Source organism: Azolla caroliniana, unplaced genomic scaffold (genome assembly GCF_043228905.1).
Source record: "Azolla caroliniana isolate FFs.n. ecotype wild unplaced genomic scaffold, voAzoCaro1.0.p SCAF_1, whole genome shotgun sequence".
Lineage (NCBI taxonomy): Eukaryota > Viridiplantae > Streptophyta > Polypodiopsida > Salviniales > Salviniaceae > Azolla > Azolla caroliniana.
Genome location: NW_028230436.1, coordinates 1789378 through 1813763, shown reverse-complemented (window position 1 = coordinate 1813763; position 24386 = coordinate 1789378). Strand labels below are relative to the sequence as shown.

At 44.0% G+C, this 24386-nt stretch overlaps 1 protein-coding gene across 2 annotated transcripts; it reads right to left on the bottom strand.

Moving 5' to 3' along the window:
* Positions 1–19559: 19559 nt before the first annotated feature.
* LOC147868212 (transcription factor HY5-like) lies at positions 19560–21951 on the bottom strand. 2 transcript variants are annotated; one of them, XM_087332083.1, is made up of 4 exons: positions 21819–21951; positions 21411–21603; positions 20311–20467; positions 19560–20052 (listed from the first exon to the last, which is right to left on the bottom strand). In XM_087332083.1, the coding sequence occupies exons 1-4, from the start codon at positions 21913–21915 to the stop codon at positions 20005–20007; spliced, it is 495 nt and encodes a 164-aa protein (XP_087188209.1). In that variant the 5' UTR covers positions 21916–21951; the 3' UTR covers positions 19560–20004. The 2 variants fall into 2 exon arrangements, with proteins under 2 accessions (XP_087188209.1, XP_087188290.1); XM_087332164.1 differs by having other exon boundaries at positions 21411–21594; positions 21819–21939.
* Between the last annotated feature and the right edge of the window lie 2435 nt (positions 21952–24386).

Genomic DNA, 24386 nt, shown 5'->3' with positions numbered 1-24386 from the left:
TTAGGGCCCGTTCCTGCCGAATATCCTCCTAACTCGCTTCTATGTTCGACTTGGAGCGTGCGCGCGTGAGGAACCGGTTCCCACGCCTTGGTCTGCCGATTCCGCTTATGGACGGTTTTCTTCACGACACCGTGCGTAGGGGTTCCTGGAGCGCATTTAGGAATATAGTCCGTAATTCCTCCTTCGGGGGTGCGCGGGCAAGCTGACTATGCATCCGTTGAAACCGGATGACAAATTGGGGAATGCTCTCCCCTGCCTCCTGTTGGATGGTATAAAATAAGCCTACCATTACGGTCTGGTCCACCTCCTTTCGGAAAAAATGCAAGAATTTAGCTTTTAAATCTACAAAAGTGTTAATGGTAGACGGGTCCTCCGTCCGGCGCCATCTTGCTACCGGTTCCTCCAATGTGACGCCAAATTCCGCTATCTTAGAGCGTTCCTCTTCATCCGAGGTCAATTGCTGGGACACATGGTTGGCTTCCCAGGTCTGTTCAAAGGCGTGCACGTGAGCTTCCGCGTTCGGATCATCTCTATACTTGGAGTACTGGAACGACATGTCGTCGTCCGGTATCGGTGCGCGGGCTGGCAGTGTTGGTGCTCGTTCCGGGATTTTCTCCGGCGTCGGTGGTCTTTCCCGATTTGTTTCCGGCGTCGGTGGTCTTTCCTCTTCTTTTGGTGACAGAGGCCTCTCCTCTACTGGTTTCGGGGGTTCCAGCATTAGCACTTCCGGTTCCAGTGTCGGTAAGGTATCCGATCCTTCGTCCTCCGGTCTGCCCGGGGTTTCGTTGCTGCTACGGTAGTTCGTGTGCACGCTGTATTCCCCTTCGGAGTCCGATTCATACGCTGAAAAGGCTTCTGCTTCGCCTTCTCCGTTTGCCAACGCCTGGAGAAGGGATTCGGTTTCCCAGAGGCTGCTTAGGCTGCTGCCGTCGTCCGGGTGCGATGTTTGCTGTAACCAGAGGGAGTCCTCCACTACTCTCCGGATTACGTTGGAAAACGAGCGATCCGCTCTAATTTCCTGCGCCGCTTGTTGGAAAGCCTCACGTCTCCTTTGCCTTTCTGCAAGGCGTCGAGTTCGATCTATAACCAGGTCGTGCGTTGATCTAGTCATCCATCTGTGTCGTCGTTCGCTGCAAAAACAGGAATCGTGGTCGCCAAAAACTGTGTTAACTCTTAGGGCCGGACAATGGCCTAACACAGGGTGTCTACGGAAGACACTTCACCGAAGGGGTGTTACGGCAACAGGATTAGACTCAACGATTAATCCGACTTAATTAGGTTACTTAGCATGATCGTCTTTAATAATCACACGCGTAAGATATAACAATGAATGCAGAACAACAATTAACACAGAGAGATAACAACACTAAGCTTTATTAATTAACCGCTATTCATTACATTGTATCCGGGCCTTTAAATAGGCTTCCGGTCTGTATTACAAAACGGTGCCATCCGCACCTGTTTGGGATCGGTTCGGATCCGGAACGGCATACCGATTCCGGTCCGTCCGTCCACACTCATAAGTTACTTACAACCATTCCTACTAATTAAATAACTCCCCGTTTCACACTCTGTACTCCTTTGCCAGCCGGTAACAAAGATAATCAAATGAGGGTAGCTAGGCCTCTTATTTATAGCGATACCCAAGGCCCCCATACCCAAGGCCCCCATGCAAGTTCACACTTGGCCTAATGGGTTGTCTCAATCCTGAGGATTTAAAAGTAATCATCCCCTTCTTTACACTCTCGTTTAACCCTCACACTTATCCGCGTGTATAGAATACTACGGTAAATTCTCACCACGGGATATTATATGGTCATGCCCGTAACAAAGATATTCCTTAGATAGAAACCAATGTAGTTGCATCCTGAGACCAGCCCTCACAGCTCCTACCTTTGAACCATTTCAATCCTTCTTCAGCATGCCCATAGTAAGCAACACAAATGACCTGCTACCAAATGTATACATCCTAATACAACACATTTTGACAGTTTACTCCACTCATCCTCACCAGAAAAATGAGGAAAACCACTCCCCAATTTTGAAAAGTAAATGAAAACATAATCAAGCCTCCCTATCACTCCCTAGAACTACTTCATCGTCCATTAACATCATCCATCTCTACGACAAACTTAGACTAAAAAGATTTTCCTATAAGGACAGCTTCCCAGTAGCATACAATTAGTGTATCCAACGTCCCTGTCACCCCATAAAAAATGCTTCCTCCTCCCATATCATCATCCTTCTATAGAGCAAACATTTCTATAGAGTGACAGAGAGGTTTATTTCATATATTTTTATTACAAGTTACTTCATAGAGGTTATACTTTTTGATAGATTTAATTGTGGAGCTGATGGACTAGGGTGCACTACCGTTGGGCGGTTACCATGGACAAATGTTGATGGTGGAATCTAAAGAATTTACTAGTATTATAGAATATATTGAGGGGGTTTAAGGATTGGCTTTGCTTGGATGAAGTCATCCATAGAGTTGAACAACATAATAATAATTTTTTGTCAGAGAAGGATGTGATATGGGAGGAGGAAACATTTTATCTATTTCTATTAGACTAGCCATTGAGGGGGTTTAAAGATCGACTTTTCTTGGGGAAGTCATCCATATACCTGAAAAGCATAATAATGGCGCTTTGTTGGAGAAGGATGAGGTTATGGGAGGAGGAAGTATTTATATTGAGTGACATGGAGGTTTATTTTATATGTTTCATAACTTACTTCATTTTGGTTGACAGATTTTATTGTGTAGCCGATGGACTACAATGCACTGCCGTTGTACAATTACCATAGACAAATGTTGATGGTGGATGAAGCATTTACTAGTACTATTTGACTAGATATTGAGGGGGGTTTAAGGATTGACTTTGCTTGGGGAAGTCATCCACAAACTTGAACAACATAAAAATAATTTTGTGTTGGAGAAGGATAATTGGGACATTATCTAATGTATATGATGGTGGCATAGAGTGTTGGACACAAGATGACAATCTCATCTTCCATTCCATGCAAAAGTGTTTCTTTAATGTTGGTTTTAGAACAAGAATACATTTTAGGATGGTACATGTTCATTCTGTTCAATAGTTTGGAGGATGCCATGCACAAATTCCTTTGATGCTATTTGGCATCTCGAATGTGGCTAAGCATGTGGTCGCGGACACATGTTGCCAAGCAATACATGACTCGACACACCGCTTGCTCCCATGTTGAGTAGTCTGCATTCTTTGGGTCGAGTTGATTTTCTTGAGCGTCGTTGATGTCGCTCCAATACCCTTGGCCGACTAGGTATTGGTTCATCTTGTACTCCCAAGATGAATAATTGCTCTGGTCTAGCTTTTCACTAGGGAGCGAGCTACCCATTTGTGTGTTCATTTTGATGTAGTGACTTCTCTTCTTTTGCTTTTCTTCCTTCGATCACGTACATGTCCTACGTAGCGGCACTACGGTAGCCGATAGCTGGATTTTGTCGTCGGCATCTCGAACACACAATCACGGAGTCGGGTGGGCTTAGTGGATGTGCAAAGGAGCACATATGTGAGTAGAATATAGGTACTAAGGTGTAAGTTCTATATTAAATGTACTTAGGAGTGATGGAGGATCTAGAATATCCCACTTAAGTACAAGGTTCTATTTAAGGCGTTATAGTCAACACTCCTAACTAGATCCTATCTAGGTAACTACGAAGTTACATGGTTGACTAAATATCTAAACTAAGTTGAGCTTGATCTGTCAACATGCCGACATCCGCTTTGGCTTTCGTCAGCTTCGTGTGCTTCCGTCTGGCCTTCGGCTTTCTTCGTCGTGGCAATCTCGGTTCCTCCCCCTCAAGCCGGTGACGAAGGCTTGTAGTGTGTGGGCGAAGGTGAACTACTTCCACCCATCATGGGTTACGAGCCACTTCGATGGAGCACTTGGGCTCTTGTTCAGCCGCTACCTTCATCATGAAGGCATAGTGATGGGCCATGTACTCGTTGTAGCCGAGTCGAGTGACGAGGTTCTTAGCTCTAGATGAGTGTCAAAGTTTTTTGCTCGCCGATGTGAGCGCCTTCTTTGCTCTGGGTGTTTGCATGATGGGTACACCAAACTCACTGTCTAGTGAGCAAGCTGACATTTACATCTGAATCACTGTTGTTGGGGTGGTAGACTTCATATTCCGGCATCTTACCTTTGCCTTTGTCCAAGTGCAAACTTGGCCGCGATGTTCTTGGGTCGCGTGGGGGCTCTTGTGGCCCACTAAGCCTTGTTGTAATCGGACTTTCTTCGAACATGTGTTCGAAGCGATCTCCATCTTCTACCTCTTGTTCAGTAGATTCCGAGTCGAGCGGAGTCGGAGTCGAAGTTGTCTCTCGTGCATACCAGGATGCAGACTCGTTTGAAGACTAAGTCTCGACTTACCCGAACTGCTTGGGTAGAAGGGTTGTAGTACTTGTATGCCTTCTTCTTGGACGAGTATCCTACGAGGATACATTTCTCCAACTTCGCGTCCGACTTCTGTCGGTTTTCGTTCGAGATGCGTACATTCGCAATGCTTCCGAACACCTTGAGGTACGACAGGATCGGCTTCCTTCCGAGGAGGAGCTCATATGGAGTTAGCTCATTCACTCCATTAATGGTGCACCGGTTCATGAGATAGACGGTCGTGGATGCCACGTTGGCCCACTAGAAGTTCGGCATGTGCTTCTCATGTAACGTGGCCCGTGCTACCTCGAGTATTTGCCGATTCGTCCTTTCAACGACTCCATTTTGTTGGGGTGTGTGTCAGCATGATAATTCTCTCCAAATACCTTTACTTTGGAGATAGGAGGTGAATTTATCAGAGAAGTACTCCTTTCCTCCATTCAATCGTAGGCATCAAATGTGCCGACCGGTTTCTTTTTCAACTTGGCCTTTGAGCTTTTGGAAGTGGGAGAGCACTTCGCTCTTCTTCTTCATTGGAAAGATCCACGTGTGGCGGGAGTAGTCATCGATCCAAGGGGAATTATGCATGAGAGAGAGAGAGAGAGAGAGAAACAAATAAGAAAAGACACCAAAATGAGAGGGGAAAAAGTTATTTTTCATTATGCCCCATGGGTGGGGTTTATATAGTACAAGAGGTAACCGTTACAAATAAAGAATGAGACAAGTAGGGAGTTACATTACTTACCCACTTTCTCACCTTTGTACACATGCACACAAATGTGCATGTGTTCATCCTCACACACTCATTCATATTATACACATCATTACACATACCCTTATGCCTCCCCATATAATCTTACGGGTAACACATGTCACGCTTGTGGGACAGTGCTTTGCACAGTGAACCCACTCGCCATAGCAACTCTTCTCGACCGAAACTCCATCGGTCGTCTCAACAGGCAAAAATCCCTCGATCGGATCACTTCTCTATGATCGATAACTTTGATCGGAGCTTTGCTTGACTCGAACCTTCTCATTCGATCAACGCAAGTCACGATTAGATCATACACCAATCAGCTAGTTCAATGTGGCATGGGTCGTGAAATCGTGTTTTACGTTTGTGTATTCTTTCTTTTATCATGTGAGTTGTGTTTTCGAAATTTCATGATTTGTACACCCTTAATTTTTAATTTTTTAATTTTTACCCTCACGTTTTTAGAATTTTATTAGGTACCCTCTGGTTTTGGAAATCTTCTCTACTACCCTCGAGCTTCTAAAAAGCGATAGCGTGCCCTTGAGTTCTTACAAATTTTCTTTGCGTACCCTTCTCTTCTTTCGTTTCCTCTCTTCACCCTTCTTTCCCTTGTCCTCTTTTCTTCTTCTCTGCGTTTGTCTTCTTCGTTTTCCTACGTCCTCTTTTCCCCTTCCTTTCCCCTGATGTCTGTAGCAGCTACGAGTGGTTGTCTTCTTCTTCTGAGGAGGGAGAGGTGGAATGGGTGCGCCGAGTAGAGGATGTCAATATTTTCGTAAGGGAAGACAATGTCCCTCTCTATGGCGTAGCAATCTCCTTCCTCCATGTCCATCGCTTGGAGCTCGTTCCCATCAATCCATGAGAACCGGCCTCTTCCTTTGTAGACCACAAATAGTGGATTTGTGTCTGTGTATTGGGCTAAGCGGAAGTGCACGCATTTCTCCTGCCTATGTCTTGATGACTAGGAGACATAGCTTCGGTTGAGTAGGTATTGATCGAAACTCCTGAAGACCTGATGCGCATCTGAGATTTGGGATTTGAACGACTGCCATGGAAGCTCTCGCTGTTGTTGTGTCGGCTTCCTCTCATGGATTTAATTAAAGTCTCAACAGAAACAATGTCATCTTCAATGGTCATCATGATCTGCAGCTTTTTTATTCAACTGCAGCTTCCTTTTCCTCTTCAGTTTCTTCCTAGAGAGATCCAAATCATCATCATCAGCTTCGTTGGCAGCCTCTGCAGCTGGGGCAGCATCACAAACAGGGGCAAGCACTCCCGTAATGTTAACATCAACAGGGGCTCCCAGTAGAGATTCTTTAGTAATGCAAAGATGTGGTTGTACCAACGTGATACATTCACTAAATCACTCTTGGGTGGCTGAGGAAAAGCAAGATATACCAGCAAGTTGTCTTTTGAGGCCTAATACCCGGAGCTCTTCTCATCTACAACGTTGCCTGGGTGGCCACCTCTATTTGCATCGCACAAACAGACTTTTAGGAGACAATTTTAGGGTTGTCATAGAGGGGCTCTCATAGGAAATGGGTGATGAAATGTATTGTTTCCTATTGTGGGTTTTAGCAAAGATTAGGGTTTGTTGCGGTGGGTTTTAATAAGGATTGGAGTTTATACAGAGAATCTGGGGGCTTGATGAAGTGAGCTACAAGCATAAATAAAGATTTCAAGTAGAAATTATAGTTTCCTTGTGATGTGGGTGATCATAGGGGATCTGCATGAGAGAAAATGCAGAGAATCATCTTATATCATGCACCCTTCACACACATACACAACACATACATGTAGACGTAGAGAGGGAGAGATAGAGATTAGTGATGGAGAGGGAGAGGGAGAGGCTTCTTCTCTAAGGGAGGGTGGGCCGTTCAAATGGGTGGGGTTTATATAGTACAAGAGGTAACCGTTACAAATAAAGAATGAAACAAGTAGGGAGTTACATTACTTACCCACTTTCTCACCTTTGTACACATGCACACAAATGTGCACGTGTTCATCCTCACACACTCATTTATATTATACACATCAACCACATCATTACACATACCCTTATGCCTCCTCGTATATTCTTACGGGTAACAATCACCATCAATTCTTTACATGGTATCAGAGCGATTTGGTAGCTTGATCTAGCCCACTTGCCTCATAGTAACTATGTGTTGTGTCTACGCCAATGATTCAAAGAAATCCGGCTCATCGCTATGGTAGTGCCGCTACATAGCTCATATTCAAGAGAGAAGAAGAAGGAAGACATCTACATCGAACACCATGAATACTCAAATGGGGAGTGCTCTCCCTAGCGAGAAGTTGGACCGAAACAACTTCTCATGTTGGGAGTACAAGATGCACCAATACCTTGTCGGTCAAGGTTATTAGGGCTATATCAAAGGAGCACAAGAAAACCGACTCGACCCAAAGGACGCTGACTACTCAACATGGGAGCAAGCGGCGAGTCGAGTAATGTATTGCTTGGCGACATGTGTTCATGACAACATGCTCGGCTACATTCGAGAAGCCACGGCACCAAAGGAAGCATGGGAGAATCCGAGGAAGATATTTGCTGCCAATACGACGGCACGAAAACTTCAACTCCGCCAAGAGTTGAACAACATCCAACAACGGGACATGTCCATTAGAAGCTACACCTTGAAGATCAAGGAGCTTTGTGACTCATTCAACTCGATAAGCGTCAACGTGGATGATGATGAGATGGTGCAAATATGCCTCGGCGGCCTTGCACCACGGTTCGGCACGATGAGGATCGTCGTACTAGCAAGGGAGAATCCTCCCTCTTTCTTTGATCTTCAATCCATGTTATTGGTTGAAGAAAATCATGTTCGAACAAGGAGCAACACCTCAAAAGGCCACATTCTCTACACGCATTCGAACGGAGGAAGAGGACGCGGTCGAGCAAGAGGCTGATTCGGCCAAGGACGATGCGGATGAGGTTCGACTTACGACAACAACTTCCAATTTCAGCAACAAGACGGAAGTCATCGAGGAACCTTTGGAAGAAGGGGGAGCTTCCATTCCGGTCTGGGCTGACAAACCTCGATTGGATGAGGTTATTGCGGAAAAATCGGCCACCATGAAGAAGAGTGTCGAAAGAAGAAGCGCGAGTTTGCTTCCACTAGCCGACAACTCACAAATTACGCCACCAACACCGACTATGAAGATCATGGCGGAATGTTCGTAATGAGACAGAGAAAATTCTATGTCGGCCTCTACTTCGACTAATGCCTCCAATCTAGAAGATGTATGGTTTGTCGACTCCGGTGCTTCGAACCATATGACGTCCCATCAAGAATGGTTCAAAGACCTTCGAGAGCCGGACCAACCCGGTTATGTCGAGACCGGAGACGACACCACTCATCTGATTTGGCATCTTGGCACTGTCCCATTCGGGAAAGACAACGAACAAACTTGCATAAAAAATGTCTTACATGTACCCACCATAACGAAGAATTTGATCTCGGTCGGCCAATTTAATTGTGGAGCAAGGGATGCAAGTTTGCAAAGGGCCTCAAACCCGACACCGACATAGAGCTATGACATAATAGAATTGGCCATATCAATCTCAACAAACTCAAGGCGATGCAATCGAAAGGAGTCGTCATCGGGTTCCCAACCTTCAAAGAGAAAGAGATTGAAGAAGTATGTGAAGCATGCCAATTCGGCAAGCAACATCGACACCCGTTCCCGACGGAGAGGAACGTGAGCAAAGGCCTATTGGACGTAGTCCACTCGGATGTGTGGGGACCGGCATAGACGGCCACAGTCGAAGGATGTGGGTACTATGTTACCTTCATCGATGACTTCTCTAGATACACATGGATCTTTCCCATGAGGATGAAGGGCGAAGTGTTTACACACTTCCAAAAATTCAAAACCGAAGTCGAGAAGACAACTAGCCACCATGTACAAGAAGGAAAGGAATACTTCTCTGATGTGTTCATGGCATACCTTCGACAAGAAGGAATTCAGCGAGAATTCACTTGCCGACACACACCGCAATAGAACGGTGTAGCCGAACGCAAGAATCGGCACATCCTCAAAGTAGCAAGGGCCATGCTAAATGAGAAGCATATGCCCAAGTCATATTGGGCAGAAGCTGCAAATACCGTCGTCTACCTCATGAACCGGTGCACAACATCTGGAGTGCATGAGGTCACCCCGCACGAGAAATACTATGGGAAGAAGCCGGATCTATTCCATGTAAGGATATTCGGCTCCATTGCATACATGCACATTCTCGATGAGAAGCGGGAGAAGCTTGACCCAAAATCAGAGAAGTGCATCCTCGTGGGGTACTCATTGGAGCAAAAGGGGTACAAGTGCTTCAACCCCTCTACTTGGGATGTGGTCTTTGACGAATCGACATTATGGTACAAACCCAAGCCGACTCCTCCCGAACCAGCTATGAACAACCTCGACAACACAAAAGACGATGATCAACTAAGGTCAATACTTGAAGAGAGTCCAATCTCAACCAGATTGAGCGGATCACAAGAACCTCCGAGCAACCAAAGCATATCTCGATCAAGTCCAAAGATGGATGATCACTTGGATGGCAACGAATCGACTCACTCACTCGATAGTGAGTTCGATAGCTTGGATGTGCCTCTTATGAGGTTGCCCGGAGTTAAGAAAGCACTCACATCAGCAAATGAGAAGCTCCATCACTCCACCCAAGAGAAGATTCTAGTTAGCCGATTCGGCTACAACAACTATATGGCATATTACTATGCCTTTATGATGAAGGTGGCGGTAGTTCGAGAACCAGAGAGCTTTGCCGAAGCCGCTAAAGATCTGTGATGGGTCAAAGCGATGAACGAGGAGATGCAAGCTCTCAGCAAGAACGAGACATGGGATCTCGTCCCTCACTCACCGCACAAGAAGGCAATCGGTTGTAGATGGATATACAAAGTGAAGTATAATGTCAACTGCTACAAAGCTCGACTCGTAGCAAAGGGCTACGCACAAACAAAGGGAGTTGACTATGAAGAGACCTTTGCCCCGGTGGCAAAGATGACATCCGTGCGGACCGTGATAGCGCTTGCTGCACCGAAAGGGTGCCATCTCCACCAGATGGATTGTCGAATACATGTGTATAATGGACGTATTCACACTATCCCGTTTTGGCCATTTATGTAATTAGCATAAAGGGTAGTTGCCCTAAGTCGGTCACTATATATAGTGACCTTGTAACCTTTTTGTAAGGTTGGGTGTTGTATTATTGCTTTATGGAATGAGAAAGTCTTTGTGCCTCTCTGTCTCTCTCTCTCTCTCTGTGCAACGACCTACAAACTGTCATACGCAGGTACTCAACAGCAATCGAATGCTTCTTGATCTTCCGCATAGACGACCTGGTTTCCCAACATCTGGTATCAGAGCCTGCACAGTAGTCGGTCCTTCAATCCGCTGTCGGCCGTCGTCTCAGCATTCGGTTTCCTGCGTCATTCGAAGAAGAGAGAAGAAGAAGAAAAACGAGGCCTGCATCTCATCGCGTTAGATCATCTTTGTTTGGAGTAAGCCAGCAGGTTGTACTCCGTTCCTTGTGATCGTAACCGCTCGAGGTGAAATCCCCTTGTGCAACTTTGACACGATCATGCTCCATTCGGTTAAACGGCATCCGAAGAGGTCATCAAATGCTGCTCGCCGCTCATTGTAACCACTCGGTGCAGATCGGTCTCAAGACAACAACCCCAATTCGCGCTTCATCCGGCTGATCGACATTCGGGAGGATCAGTTGGATCTGTCTCTCTCGTCGCTGCAGCCACCCGAAGCAGAATCGGTCCAGATAATCGGTTTCAATAATCGGTATTCGGCATATATATCCGAAGCGAACCGGGCTCACTCCGACTCGGCAACATTCGGGAAGACCAGTCGGTTCTGTCCCTCAAGTTACCGGAGTCAATTCGAGCAAGTTCCGAAGCCGAACCGACTCGGGTTCAAATCCGACTAGAACGATATCGGGTGAGCCAACTGGCTGCACTCCAACAAGGTCCGTAGTCAACTCCGAACCGAGCTTCGTCAACCAAAACCGAACTTGATGGCATCAACATCCGGCTCATCAGAAATGAGTCTACGTAAGTTCGATGGATCGAACTTCAACTTCTGGAAGGAACAAATGCAGGACTATCTCATAGTCAAGGGGCAAATCGATCCCATCGAAAATGAAGAACCTCCAGAAGGATACAAACCAATTGAGTGGCAGAAGCTGGACAGAATTGTCCGCGCCACGATTCGGATGCACCTATCGGAATCGGTATACTTTACGGTGCAATCGTGTACGACAGCATTCGAACTGTGGAAAACACTGTCGGACACTTACGAAAAGAAGGTCGCCGCAACGAAGATGTTTCTGATCCGGCGCCTCTACAACTTGCGGATGAAAGAATCCGATTCGGTTCAAGCACACCTCAATGAGTACGAAAGCATAAGCTCCCAAATCTCGTCACAGGGGACGGCAATCGAGGATGAACTCAGAGCAATGATACTCATGAGCAGCCTTCCCTCATCATGGGAAACTTTCGTCACAACCGTGTGCAACGCGTCAACCACGGCTGTTAAATACTCCGAAGTCACGAGCGCAATCCTGACCGAAGCAGCTCGGAGAAAGTCTTTCGCCAAAGACTCAACAGACGACGCTTACGTAGTACAAGGTTCGACAGACCGATCGAACATACGAGGAAGAGATTCCTCACGACCGCCGAACAATCAGCGAAGACGGAGCCAGTCATGGGATAACCGAATCTGCAACTATTGCAAGAAACCCGGACACATCAAAGCAGACTGCCGCGCACTCAAGAACAAGAACAACAAGAAGAGTGGCCGGCATGAGGAGATCAATTACGTCAGCTTCTCAGCTGATGTACTACCGGACGACCCGAATATACTATCAATCGAAAATCCAGTCGGATCAGAAGTTCTACTCACGACTGAAGAATCGAGCACATGGCTCTTAGACTCGGGCGCGTCATTTCACGTGACTCCTCATCGATCCCAATTCCGGCAATATACGATCCGTCACTCCGACTCAGTTCGAGTCGGCAACTCACAACACTGTGACATCATCGGAATCGGCACAGTAGAGCTCAACCTTGCAGGTGGCTCTACACTTGTACTCCACAATGTCCGACATGTACCCGAGCTCTCAAGGCCATTGATCTCAGTCGGACAACTAGATGAAGACGGCATTCGTGCCGGTTTTTCTTCGGGAGGGTGGACACTCCACAGGGGGAACCTCCTGCTTGCTAGAGGACCCAAGATACACTCCCTGTATCCGTTACATGTTACGCTCAGAGAGGGTAACCTGTTTTTGGTGGATATTCCTGTGTCATCACTATGGCACCGAAGATTAGGACACCTCAGCAAGGCCGGCATCACGCACCTATCTAGAGCCGGATACATCCCCAAACTCTCCTTCTCCGACCATCAATTTTGCGAGCATTGCCAGTATGGCAAACAAGCAGCCGCATCACACCCGACATCAGCACCAAGAGAAACGAGACCTCTCGATTTGGTCCACTCGGACGTCTGTGGCCCAATGCCGCATCAGTCTCTCGGCGGTGCCTCTTACTTCGTCACTTTTATTGACGACTCGACTCGAAAGGTGTGGGCTTATCCAATTCGCACCAAAGATCGGGTCTTCTCGATCTTCACCGATTGGCTCGTTATGGTAGAAAATCAAACCGACCGAAAGCTGAAATGCTTTCGGACAGACAATGGGGGAGAGTTTAAATCCGAAGAATTCGTCAAATTCTGCCGACAACGCGGCATCCGACGTGAATTTACGGCACCACACAGTCCGGAGCAAAACGGGATTGCCGAACGCATGAATCGGACAATCCAAGAACGGACAGTTTCCATGCTCCAACACTCCGGACTGTCGGATGGCTTCTGGGCAGAGGCTCTACTCACGGCAGTACACATAATCAATATGTCGCCAAGTAGACCTCTAGGACTTCAAATTCCTCAGGAACTATGGATCGGCAGTAAGCCGAATTACGACAAGCTGAGGATCTTCGGATGCGAGGCGTACGCCCTTATTCCGAAAGATGATCGCCGAAAACTTGCACCTCGGTCCAGGAAATGCATTTTCCTTGGATATGGATCCGACGGCGAAATGGGATACCGACTTTGGGACCCCGAACGCAGACAAATCGTTCGAAGTTCGGACGTTGTGTTCAACGAGTCGGCTATGAATCCATCAGTCGAAAAACCGATCGAAGTCCGAAGGGTAACATTTTCCGATGTGCCGACCCTTCAAGAAGGCCCCGCTCTCAACACACGGTCAGCTTCACGGGTAGCTGAACCTTACACTACCGACTCGGACAACCCCGACTCGGCACAGCAGAACAATCCGCTTTCGGACCATCCGACCTTGATACCCGATGCGACCAGTCCAATCTTACCTCGCCGATCCGAGAGACTGTCGCAACCTCCGGAGAGGTATTCTCCTGGAATTTTCTTCACCGACGCCGGCGAACCGACGTCTTACGAAGAAGCATCGACATCTGTCGATTCATCCACCTGGCATCTGGCGATGGAGTCGGAAATGCACTCCATTCGGGCAAACAAGACTTGGGATCTGGTTGAATTACCTAGGAACCGACGTGCTCTTCCTTGCAAGTGGGTTTATCGACTAAAAGAGACGTCTGATTCGACCAACCCAAAGTACAAGGCCAGATTAGTTGCGAAGGGCTTCCGACAAGAATATGGCGTCGACTTCGACGAGATTTTTTCACCAGTGGTGAAAATGACAACCCTTCGTTTCCTACTCGGCGTAGTGGCAGCCGACAACTTGGAGCTGATTCAGCTAGATGTCAAAACAGCCTTCCTCCATGGTGATCTTGACGAGGAAATTTATATGGAGCAGCCAAAAGGCTTCGTGGCGACTGGCCAAGAACATCTAGTCTGCCGACTCAGGAAGAGTCTATACGGCCTCAAACAGGCACCGCGACAATGGTACAAGAAGTTCGACGACTTCATCCAATCGATCGGCTTCTCAAAAAGCGATGAGGACCATTGTCTTTTCACCAACACAGCTCAAGATGGATCACCCATCTTCCTCATCATTTACGTGGACGACATGCTAATTTCTGGACGCCACGCGGGCGAACTTGCCGATCTCATTCGGCAACTGCGGTTGAAGTTTGCCATGAAGGACCTCGGTCCGGCACGACACATCCTTGGCATGAAGATTAGTCGGCATCGCGATAAACGACATCTTTTTTTGTCTCAGACCGACTATATCCGACGTGTCTTAGAACGCTTCAACATGCAATCAGCCAAATCTGCTTCAACCCCGCTCCCCATGAATCTTCGGCTCTCTCAGCGAGACTGCCCGACATCCGGTCCGGAGGGGGAAGATATGAAGTCGGTACCGTATGCACCGGCAGTCGGCTCCCTTATGTACCTGATGGTCGCGACACGGCCTGATATTTCTCACGCCGTAGGAGTCGTTAGCAGATTTATGCACAATCCCGGCCGATCGCATTGGAACGCAGTCAAGCATGTGTTCAGATATCTGGCTGGCACAAAAGACCACGGCATTCTTTTCGGTCCGAACCGAACCTCAGGCGTAGTCGGTTACACCGACTCGGACTTCGCCGGCTGTATAGACAGTCGGAAATCAACAACCGGATACTGCTTCAAATTCGGCAATGGAGCAATCTCGTGGAAGTCGAAACTTCAGGAGTGCACAGCGACCTCAACGACCGAAGCAGAATATGTAGCTGCGTCCGACGCAGCAAAAGAAGCTTTGTGGCTCGGTCGGCTGGCGCACACGTTTCGACAAGTCGACCATGACTCAGCCCCAGTTGTCTACAGCGACAGTCAAGGTGCTGTTGCCTTGTCGAAAAATCCGGTTCACCACAACACCTCCAAACATATCGACGTTCGATATCACTTCGTTCGGGACTGCGTCATTTCAGGGAAAATCGGTCTAGAGAAAATATCCACAACCGACAATGTCGCAGATGGAATGACCAAGTGTCTTTCGGCAGACCGCTTTCGGTCTCTTCGGCATCAGATGGGCGTAACGACAAACCAGTCCGGTTAGAGCCGGACACAGAGCAGGATGGTTCCCGACAACCGACATCAGTTCCTTAATGATCGGCTTCAACTGTACAGACCCGACCAGTTCGGTCTTCTGCCTTCGGACCCTGCCGACTCGAACAAAGCTGATATGTCCGAGAACCTAAGTCTATACCTGTAATCTTAGATAACCCATGTATACGCCCATTACGGGGGAGTGTCGAATACATGTGTATAATGGACGTATTCACACTATCCCGTTTTGGCCATTTATGTAATTAGCATAAAGGGTAGTTGCCCTAAGTCGGTCACTATATATAGTGACCTTGTAACCTTTTTGTAAGGTTGGGTGTTGTATTATTGCTTTATGGAATGAGAAAGTCTTTGTGCCTCTCTGTCTCTCTCTCTCTCTCTGTGCAACGACCTACAAACTGTCATACGCAGGTACTCAACAGCAATCGAATGCTTCTTGATCTTCCGCATAGACGACCTGGTTTCCCAACATGGATGTCAAGAACGCCTTTCTTCAAGACGAATTAGAAGAGGAGGTGTACATGGTACAACCACCCGGCTTTGAATCCAATATTCATGTGAAAGCCGTATGCTGACTCAAGAAGCCTCTCCACGGCTTTAATCAAGCACCACGTGCTTCACACTCAAAGATAACACAATATCTTCACCGAATCGGCTTCCGAATGTCAAAATCCGACAATTCTCTCTATGTAGAAGCAATTCCGAAAGTTTGATTGTCATCATCCTATACGTGGATGATTTGGTCATTGGAGGTGATAAACAAGTCGACATCAACAAGGTCAAGTCCCTCCTCTCCAGCAAATTCGAGATGACGGACATGAAAGAACTCCATTACTTCCTTGGCATTGAGGTAATCTAGACTCCACTGGGGTAATGATCTCTCAACGGCACTACATCCTCAACTTGTTATATAAGTTCGGGATGACTAAGTGCAAATCTGTGACAACCCCTCTCGATCGAAACCTGAAACTGGATGTTGACTCCGGCACCACAGAGTGTGAGCCGACTTAGTATCGACAACTGATTGGGAGCCTCATCTACCTCACGATCACTCAACCCAACTTGAGCTATCCGATCGGCCTCCTTAGCCAATTCATGCAAACTCCACGAGATATCCATTCGGATTGTGCTAAGCGAGTGCTACGATACGTGAGTGGAATGATGGACTATGGCATTATCTATAAGTCGATCACACCAATTCAACTCGAAGGGTACACAAATGCCGATTGGGCTGGCTACAAAGCCGATCGACGATCAACCTCTGGTTTCGTCTTCTCCCTCGGAAGTGGAGTCATCTCATGGAGTAGCAAGAAGCAACCAACCGTCGCTCTTTCGAGCACAAAGGCCGAATATAGGGGCGCGCGGTGGCTGCATGTGAAGCCGTATGGCTCAAGAGGATATTAAAGGATCTGGGTGTTCCCATCAAAGATCTGATTCCCCTTTATTGCGACAACATGAGTAGTATTCATCTGGCTTCGAACCCGGTGTTCCATGCATGCACGAAGCATATTGAAGTGTACTATCACTTCACTCGAGAGCGCATTCAGGCTGGAGATGTCAACCTTCAACACATCAGCACGAATCTTCACTCTACTGACATCTTCACCAAAGCCCTAGGAACCGACAAGCTTCGGCAATTCATGTCAGACCTTGGATTGATGATCCCTGACTTGCCAAGCTTGAGGGGGAGTAAGTCTGAATCGGGTATCAGCTGAAGCGAACACCAAATAAGAGAGAACCGAATACCATCTGACCAAATAAGAGAGAAGCAAACAAGCTGACCAAATTTGAGCTTGAGGGGGCGTGTTGAGAATCAAGCTCAACCTAGCCTAGTGTGTGAACACACCCTTGAGAGTGTATGAACACTCAAAGGTCAAAAGTCACACCACTACTCTTTACACATTAACTATGTGTCATAGAAGCATATTCTATGACACATAACTAATGAGTTTCCACATTCCCCATGACTCATGAGCTTCGGTAGTTAATGAAGAGAGAGAGTGACTATATAAAGCACTCTTCTCCTACTTTGTAACGTGTCGGTTAATCTCTTTTGTAATATACAATCTTCTTGAGTATTTTCTATTATCTATCTTGTGTTTCTCTCCTCTCTCTCTCTCTCTCTCTCTCTCTCTCTCTCTCTCTCTCTCTCACACACACACACACACACTCACACATAATACACATCTTTAACCTATTCCGCTGCACAAGAATCACCATCGATTTCTTACACCAAGCAATACATGACTCGACTCGCCGCTTGCTCCCATGTTGAGTAGTCGGCATTCTTTGGGTCGAATCGATTTTCTTGAGCGTTGTTGATGTAGCTCCAATACCCTTGGCCGACTAGATATTGGTTCATCTTGTACTCCCAAGATGAATAATTGCTCAGTCTAGCTTTTCACTAGGGAGCGAGCTACCCATTTGTGTGTTCATTTTGATGTAGTGTCTTCTCTTCTTTTGCTTTTCTTCCTTCGATCACGTACATGTGCTACGTAGCGGCACTACAGTAGCCGATAGCCGGATTTTGTCGTCGGCATCTCGAACACACAATCACGGGGTCGGGTGGGCTTAGTGGATGTGCTAAACCACACGCTCTGATACCATGTTAAGAATTAGGTGATTAACTACGGGTTAATTAGTACCTAATTATGTGATTAGTTTATAAGCGGAAGATTAAGTGATATGTGTGTGTATGTGTGTGAGAGGGAGAGAGAGAGGGAGAGAGGGAGAGAGGAAGTTAACACTTATGAACAACACAAGATGGGGGATGATTAACTCTATATTAAATTAGCATTATCATCGTCAAATACAAAAATACCCACAATGAGGTATATATACATCTCATGTGCAACGGTGCACATGTGTGAGTAGAATATCGGTACTAAGGTGTAAGTCCTATATTAAATGTACTTAGGAGTGGAGGATCTAGAATGTCCCACTTAAGTACAAGGTTCTATTTAAGGCATTATAGTCAACACTCCTAACTAGATTCTATCTAGGTAACTACGAAGTTACATGGTTGACTAAATAACTAAACTACGTCGAGCTTGATCTCTCAACAGCTTCATTAATTAGAAAACGTGTTTCACCCTATCAATGGGCTTTGGTTGAAGGAACCAAAGCTTTACCATAGATAATCATACACTAAAAAACAATTGGTAAGTCTTAGATGGCATGGCCAAATATTACAATAAGGTAGTGTTTTGGTGCCACTTAGATTACCTATTAGTACTGATTTCTCACCCTCTTGTTTGATTCGGATAACGTGTACAATCTAAGATTGACTTGTTCATTCGACGTTTCCAACTTTGGATTTATTTAAGCGTATTAAATTTGTAAGATCATATGGTTGCTCAAATATTTAGCTTTTTAAAGGGTATATGTGTAGGAACACAATCCGGGACGAAGATATTTTGCAAAAAACGTTAGTCTCTACCATAAGAAAATGAGATTTGGATCTTCAATGACATGTAGTTAAAAGTGTTATCCTACCATCACCAAAGTCTAGAAATAGAAATTACAAGAATTCTCTCCTAACATAAGTACGTACTTGCATCCTTACAACTCTTGCATTGGGATGGAAAAGAAAATCTCAATTCTAGATTCGATCATATGGTGAATCTTGTCTTGGTAATTATGCAACGTGTTATTGTAGTGGTATGTAGGTATATCATGTTTTTCAATACGATAATGGGATGGAAAAGATAATCTCAATTCTAGATTGAATCGTAGAGTGAATCTTGGCTTGGTATCTAAGCATGTCATGGTTTTCAAGATTATGCAAACTAGACTCCATACACCTCATGGATATGATCATATGTGGCAATCATGATCCACTTTGCCCATTCATATGGCCCTTGCACCTTAAATAGTGTTATTTGTGAAAAGATTTGTATTTACGAATAGCAAAAAATTAACTCTTGAAATGTATACTACTTGGCACATTACTTGACGTATACATGATGACATTGAGTGATGCAAGCAACTATGAAAGTGTTTCTTTCACAATGGTTTTAAAAGAAAGACATTTTCAATATTGGACATGGTTCTTTTTGCATAGTTATTATTGAGGAGGAAGTTAGACACAAATTCCATAGATGTCATTTGGCGATTGTATAATAACTTTGGGCTTTGTTAACTTGAACATGTTTATTAGGAATCAGCGACGGTTCGGTTTCGGCTTAACCGGTTTGGCCTTGTCCAAACCAACCCCATTTAGTAGTATTAAGGGGGTTTATAAAAGTTTTATCAAACGCACATGATATGGACTCCATATATATACATATATAGTTGAGCCCCATGATCTTTAAAATCATTTTTAAATTCTTCAAATATATTACCATCAATTTATCATACTACACAATTTTCACATCCGTTACATTGCATAGTAATATCTTGATGAGTAATCGTAATGTAAATACATTCATTTGATAGAAAAAATGATCAAACCACAACATTGTGACATGTATAAATATGTAAAGGAGTTCATTAGCAACGTTAGACAACGACAGTGCAAGGGTGCACATAGTTAAGATGGTAATCCCAAAGATATAGGCTAGTGACAATTGATAGTTTTATGAGAACATAAGATTGGCATTTGCCTGTATATTAATAATGAAAGTTTGGCTACTCTAATTTTTGGTCGAAATTTCAGACTATAAACTCTATTACATGTTTCTTAACAAAATGTTAATGACGTTGTGATGAAGGAAAGGTTAATGTCTTTACAATAGAATCTCAATTCTATGTCATAATTGTCATTTGTCACATGTGGAACTTGGTCTAATGGTAGTACTCCTTATCACCTGAGAAACAAGAAGAAATCTTTTTTAAAAAAATCTTCAGAGAACCATACATGACTCATTCCCTTGTCCATTATTTATCCATGTCTTGACATGCTTATCATTTTTTGTTATTGTGTATTATACTTGATCCCATGGTATAATAAGCTTCCAACTTCAAGATTTTACCATTCAACTTGATGAACCAACAATGATGACAGTGAAAGAATTAATTATAATGTCTAAGTTTCAAATAACATACAAAACAATGATCTATAATACCTTACGTAGCATGACATTTTCTTGTTGCAAAGTAGAGACCTTTTCTTCAAGCTCGACATTTTTTTGTTCCAATTCTTTGGTTCGTGCCTCCAAATCACTCAGATATGCTTTCTTTCTTTCTCTCGCTTGTTGTGCAGAAACACGATTCCTCAACAATCTAAACAAAAACAATGATTTGCATGCTTGTTTCATTTACTTCATGTTTTACTCTTGTAACATGAAATTAGTTGAATAATCTAAGCTTTGGATTTGCACATTATTCTTATTCTTTTAAACAAACATAATTTCAGAGACTTAAGGATTATACTAGCATATTATTATGGCAAGGGGCCTAATTTAGAATTATGACTTTTCCTTTTAAAAATTGTGTATTTTTAAATTTTACATTTAATTTCAACAAGTTCCACAAGGTGTCATAAGCTAATTCAACGAATAGGGTACTTTCTCCTTGGTATGCCATATGAGTATATGGAAAAAATGTCACCAAAATGGGGGTGATTTTGATAGTGTTTGATACATCACTCATTATTAGATCACGTAAAACATTAAGAGTGTGAACTCACTAGAATGTTGAGGAATGTTGTATTCATTCTAGACTTGTCTATTGACAAAACTTTTAGAGTCCAATATCTCTAGTGAATAAAAGAACCACGAACTATAGTGATATTAACAAGGGATAGCAATGAGATGGTCATCGTTTATGCTAGTTAATTTTGATGAAGTTAACCAAATATGAGGTGATTCTATATGTTTACTCTCAATGATATCTATCGCGCGCACACACTCACACTCACACAATATAGAGTAACATCCTTGTGAAGCACGCGTTCACAATAGCCATTATAACCATGTTCCTGTTAATAACAACCAATGACTAACCCCAAAATTTGAGCTAGCCCCAAATTCAATACATATATCCATACCCATATGTCATATGCATTATAATTATAATGTGTGTATGATCCATCTAAAAAGGCATGGATCATGCATATATGAAGGAGAAGTGGTACATAATCTACATAGATTTGAATCAATGATTCATGAGGACAATGCAAAATTGTGTGTCCTATGTATGTACTGACATGGAGATGTGGACTCACCTCTTTATCCTCTTATGTTCTTTCTCAGCTGGTAACGCCTTCCTCTTTTGTCTGCCTTTCTTCAACTCCCCCGGACCTGGTGGTGGTGGTGGTGGTGGTGGTACTCTGGAAGTGGAGACTGATGATCTACCCACCAATATCTCAGGTACCTTCCTTTCATCACAATCGCTATGATTCTGATCACCTCCTCCCCCTGCATCGAATGAAATGGATTAAAGATTCTTGAAACATGTTTAATACTCCAGAGCCAAATTGGCGTATGCCAATGATTCAGATACAGTTGTGTCGGCGAGTGAAAATCTGATAAATTTCGAGAGAGGCACCGATCGATGTACGCATAAAAACCAGACTCAACACATGGATGTACAAACCAAAAGAATCTGTCTACCTCATTGATTCAGTACTTACCCAATAATGTGATCCTGGTTTGGGGGGTTATGATCACAGGCTTCACATCATCATCAGCGAAGATTTGGGAGCAGGAATTGCCAATCATGCCTTGCATTGTTTGAACTTTGGTTGAATCTGGTTTTCAAACTTTACGGCTTGCTTACCTCCAGAGATCACTAGAAAAACTGGCGGTTTCACAAAACCGCTCTCTGCATAGTATTATTATTTTCAGATGATCAAGCGATCATCAAAATCCCCCATTGTCGTATTCCGCACATATATATACATATATGTACATAATAGTAAATACATACATATATAATATATGTATGTATGTATGTGTGTGAGATGTGCGTTTTGGATTGTGCCACGTGGAGCATTTCTAGCCCTATATTTTTGCTTTCCTCATAAACTCTCTCTCTCAAATTTCAATAGTCTTTAAAACTCTCTCTCAATAATGTATCTCTCTCTCTCTCTCTCTCTCTCTCTCTCTCTCTCTCTCTCTCTCTCTCTCTCTTATAGTTCATTGGTCGCGTATCGTGTGTGTCCCCCACCCCCAACCACATTAGAAGAGCGTTGCGTTTTCTGCATCTATTTGTCGTCCCCCAACTCCATCATCGGGTCCTCCACCCCGACGTCCATCTCCATCCATACACCCTGCGTTTCATCCCACATACATACATACGATGGGTATCCGATGCAAATTGTTGAATCCACTCTTGAAACACACCTGAGGACAGAATGATGGAAACAAACATCGCTTGACGTACACAAGAAAAAGGAAAGTTGAATATCGTGGACAATCCGACTGAAGAACCGTCTCCCATCAACTTTACTAATTCATGACGGATCCTTGGGCATTAATACAAAAAGTCTCCATGGACCTTCATGTGCTCCAAATGCTTTTGAACAACCACCGAAATCCCCGCTTCCAACTCCTAAGGGGATTGGTCCTACTCCTACCAAGAACTCCTAACAATTTTATTAAGTTTTATCGAAAAAGTCACTGCAACCTTTTCATGTTATATTGCACCTTACTATAGATGTGTGGATTCCTTCTTGCTTGGGTCTTTTAGTGAGAATGAAGAAAAAACTACTTTCTACATTGGATATTAAAATGTCTTTTCTCTCAATCAAATGAAAACATGCTTTTATGGGGAAATTTTTAGAGTTTATTTGCGGAGATAACCCCCTCACCATAAGTCAACTAAATAAGGTGTTCCTTGGTGCATTATAACCCCCCAGTTTGATCTTTCCAATGATACTAATTCAAAATTGTCATGGTAAATCTACTAAAATATTTAAACCTCTAGCCAACGAGTCACTTTCATATTAATGGTAGGTACAAATAGAATGCAAACTTGCTTAACAAACTATTGTGAAAATGTGGGCCCTTGCCCTCTAAGCAATCATTACGAGAGTTCAACTTGCATGCCCACCTTTGGTCACAATAAATGATCTTCCAAAGAGTGATAACGATTGATCACTTTTTTGCAAGAGTGTTATGTCTCAAAAAAATATCTAATCGCGGTGTGAGTTTACCAGTTGGTCATAACCCCTCATTAAAATTAAACAATGAGCACAAATAAAGACGTCAAAATAAAAGTATAACAAGCAATAGATATATGTGTATGCACTATCCAAATTGCACCCAAAGTTAAAAACTTATAATAACACATCCTTCTCTCAAACAATATGCATTAAAACAATGTTGGTAGTTTCTGACACTAGATTTACCATGGGTGTACAACACTCTTTCGTGCAATGTTTGTGATCATGTTCATTTTCTGAAATCGATGTTATATTTTATTGTGGGAGATTTTAATGGTAGAGTTCGAACTTACCAAAATGTGGAAGTCGACGATAATGTAATGGTTTATGCATGAGTCAAACGTCAAAAGATTGTACTATATCAAAGTATGGTAGGCTTCTCATACACAGCATAAATGCACAAACTTGGATATTCTCAATGGTACCCATGTATTCGCGATGACAAATGCTTTGACATGTCTTCCAGCCTCAAGAGTAGGAAATGTAGTTGACTATGTATTAATGAAAGAATGGGATGCATCCATAGTGAATACATTTAGTATTGACTGTGACCTGACTCAAATCACAAGCCCTTACACTTGTGCATTGAACCAAAAGCTCACAATTTGAGCAATGCATTAGAGTACAAAAGGAAAGAGGTAAATTATGCGACCTCGATATGGCAAAGATCATCTATATGAAAAAGAGGTTGAGAATTATGTCATGAACCTCCCCATCAATAAAGATGTGAAAACCAATTAGGAGAAATCAAAGGATATCATTCGCAAGGTAAGGGTATCAATATTTTAGCGTACATGTCAGTAGACATTGGATTCTTGGTTTCCCATGCAATGCTTGGTTTAATGAGGAATGCAAGGCTCATCTCAAAATGTTCAATCTTGCAAAAGATAAAAATTAGAAAGCTCTAATATCGAAGAATGATGGGGAGGAAGAAGAGCCAATACTATCAAATGCAAGAGAAGAAGAAAACACAAATGTTTACACTCCAATGAAAGCCAACATGAATGAAGAGACGAAAAACTATGTACATAAATA

Coding starts and splice junctions, on each gene's coding strand:
- LOC147868212 (XM_087332083.1), bottom strand. CDS start 21,915: ATGCAAGGCATGATTGGCAATTCCTGCTCCCAAATCTTCGCTGATGAT. Junction 21,604..21,818: donor AACCAGGATCACATTATTGG/GTAAGTACTGAA, acceptor CATTCGATGCAG/GGGGAGGAGGTGATCAGAAT. Junction 20,053..20,310: donor AAAATGTCATGCTACGTAAG/GTATTATAGATC, acceptor CTTGTTTCTCAG/GTGATAAGGAGTACTACCAT.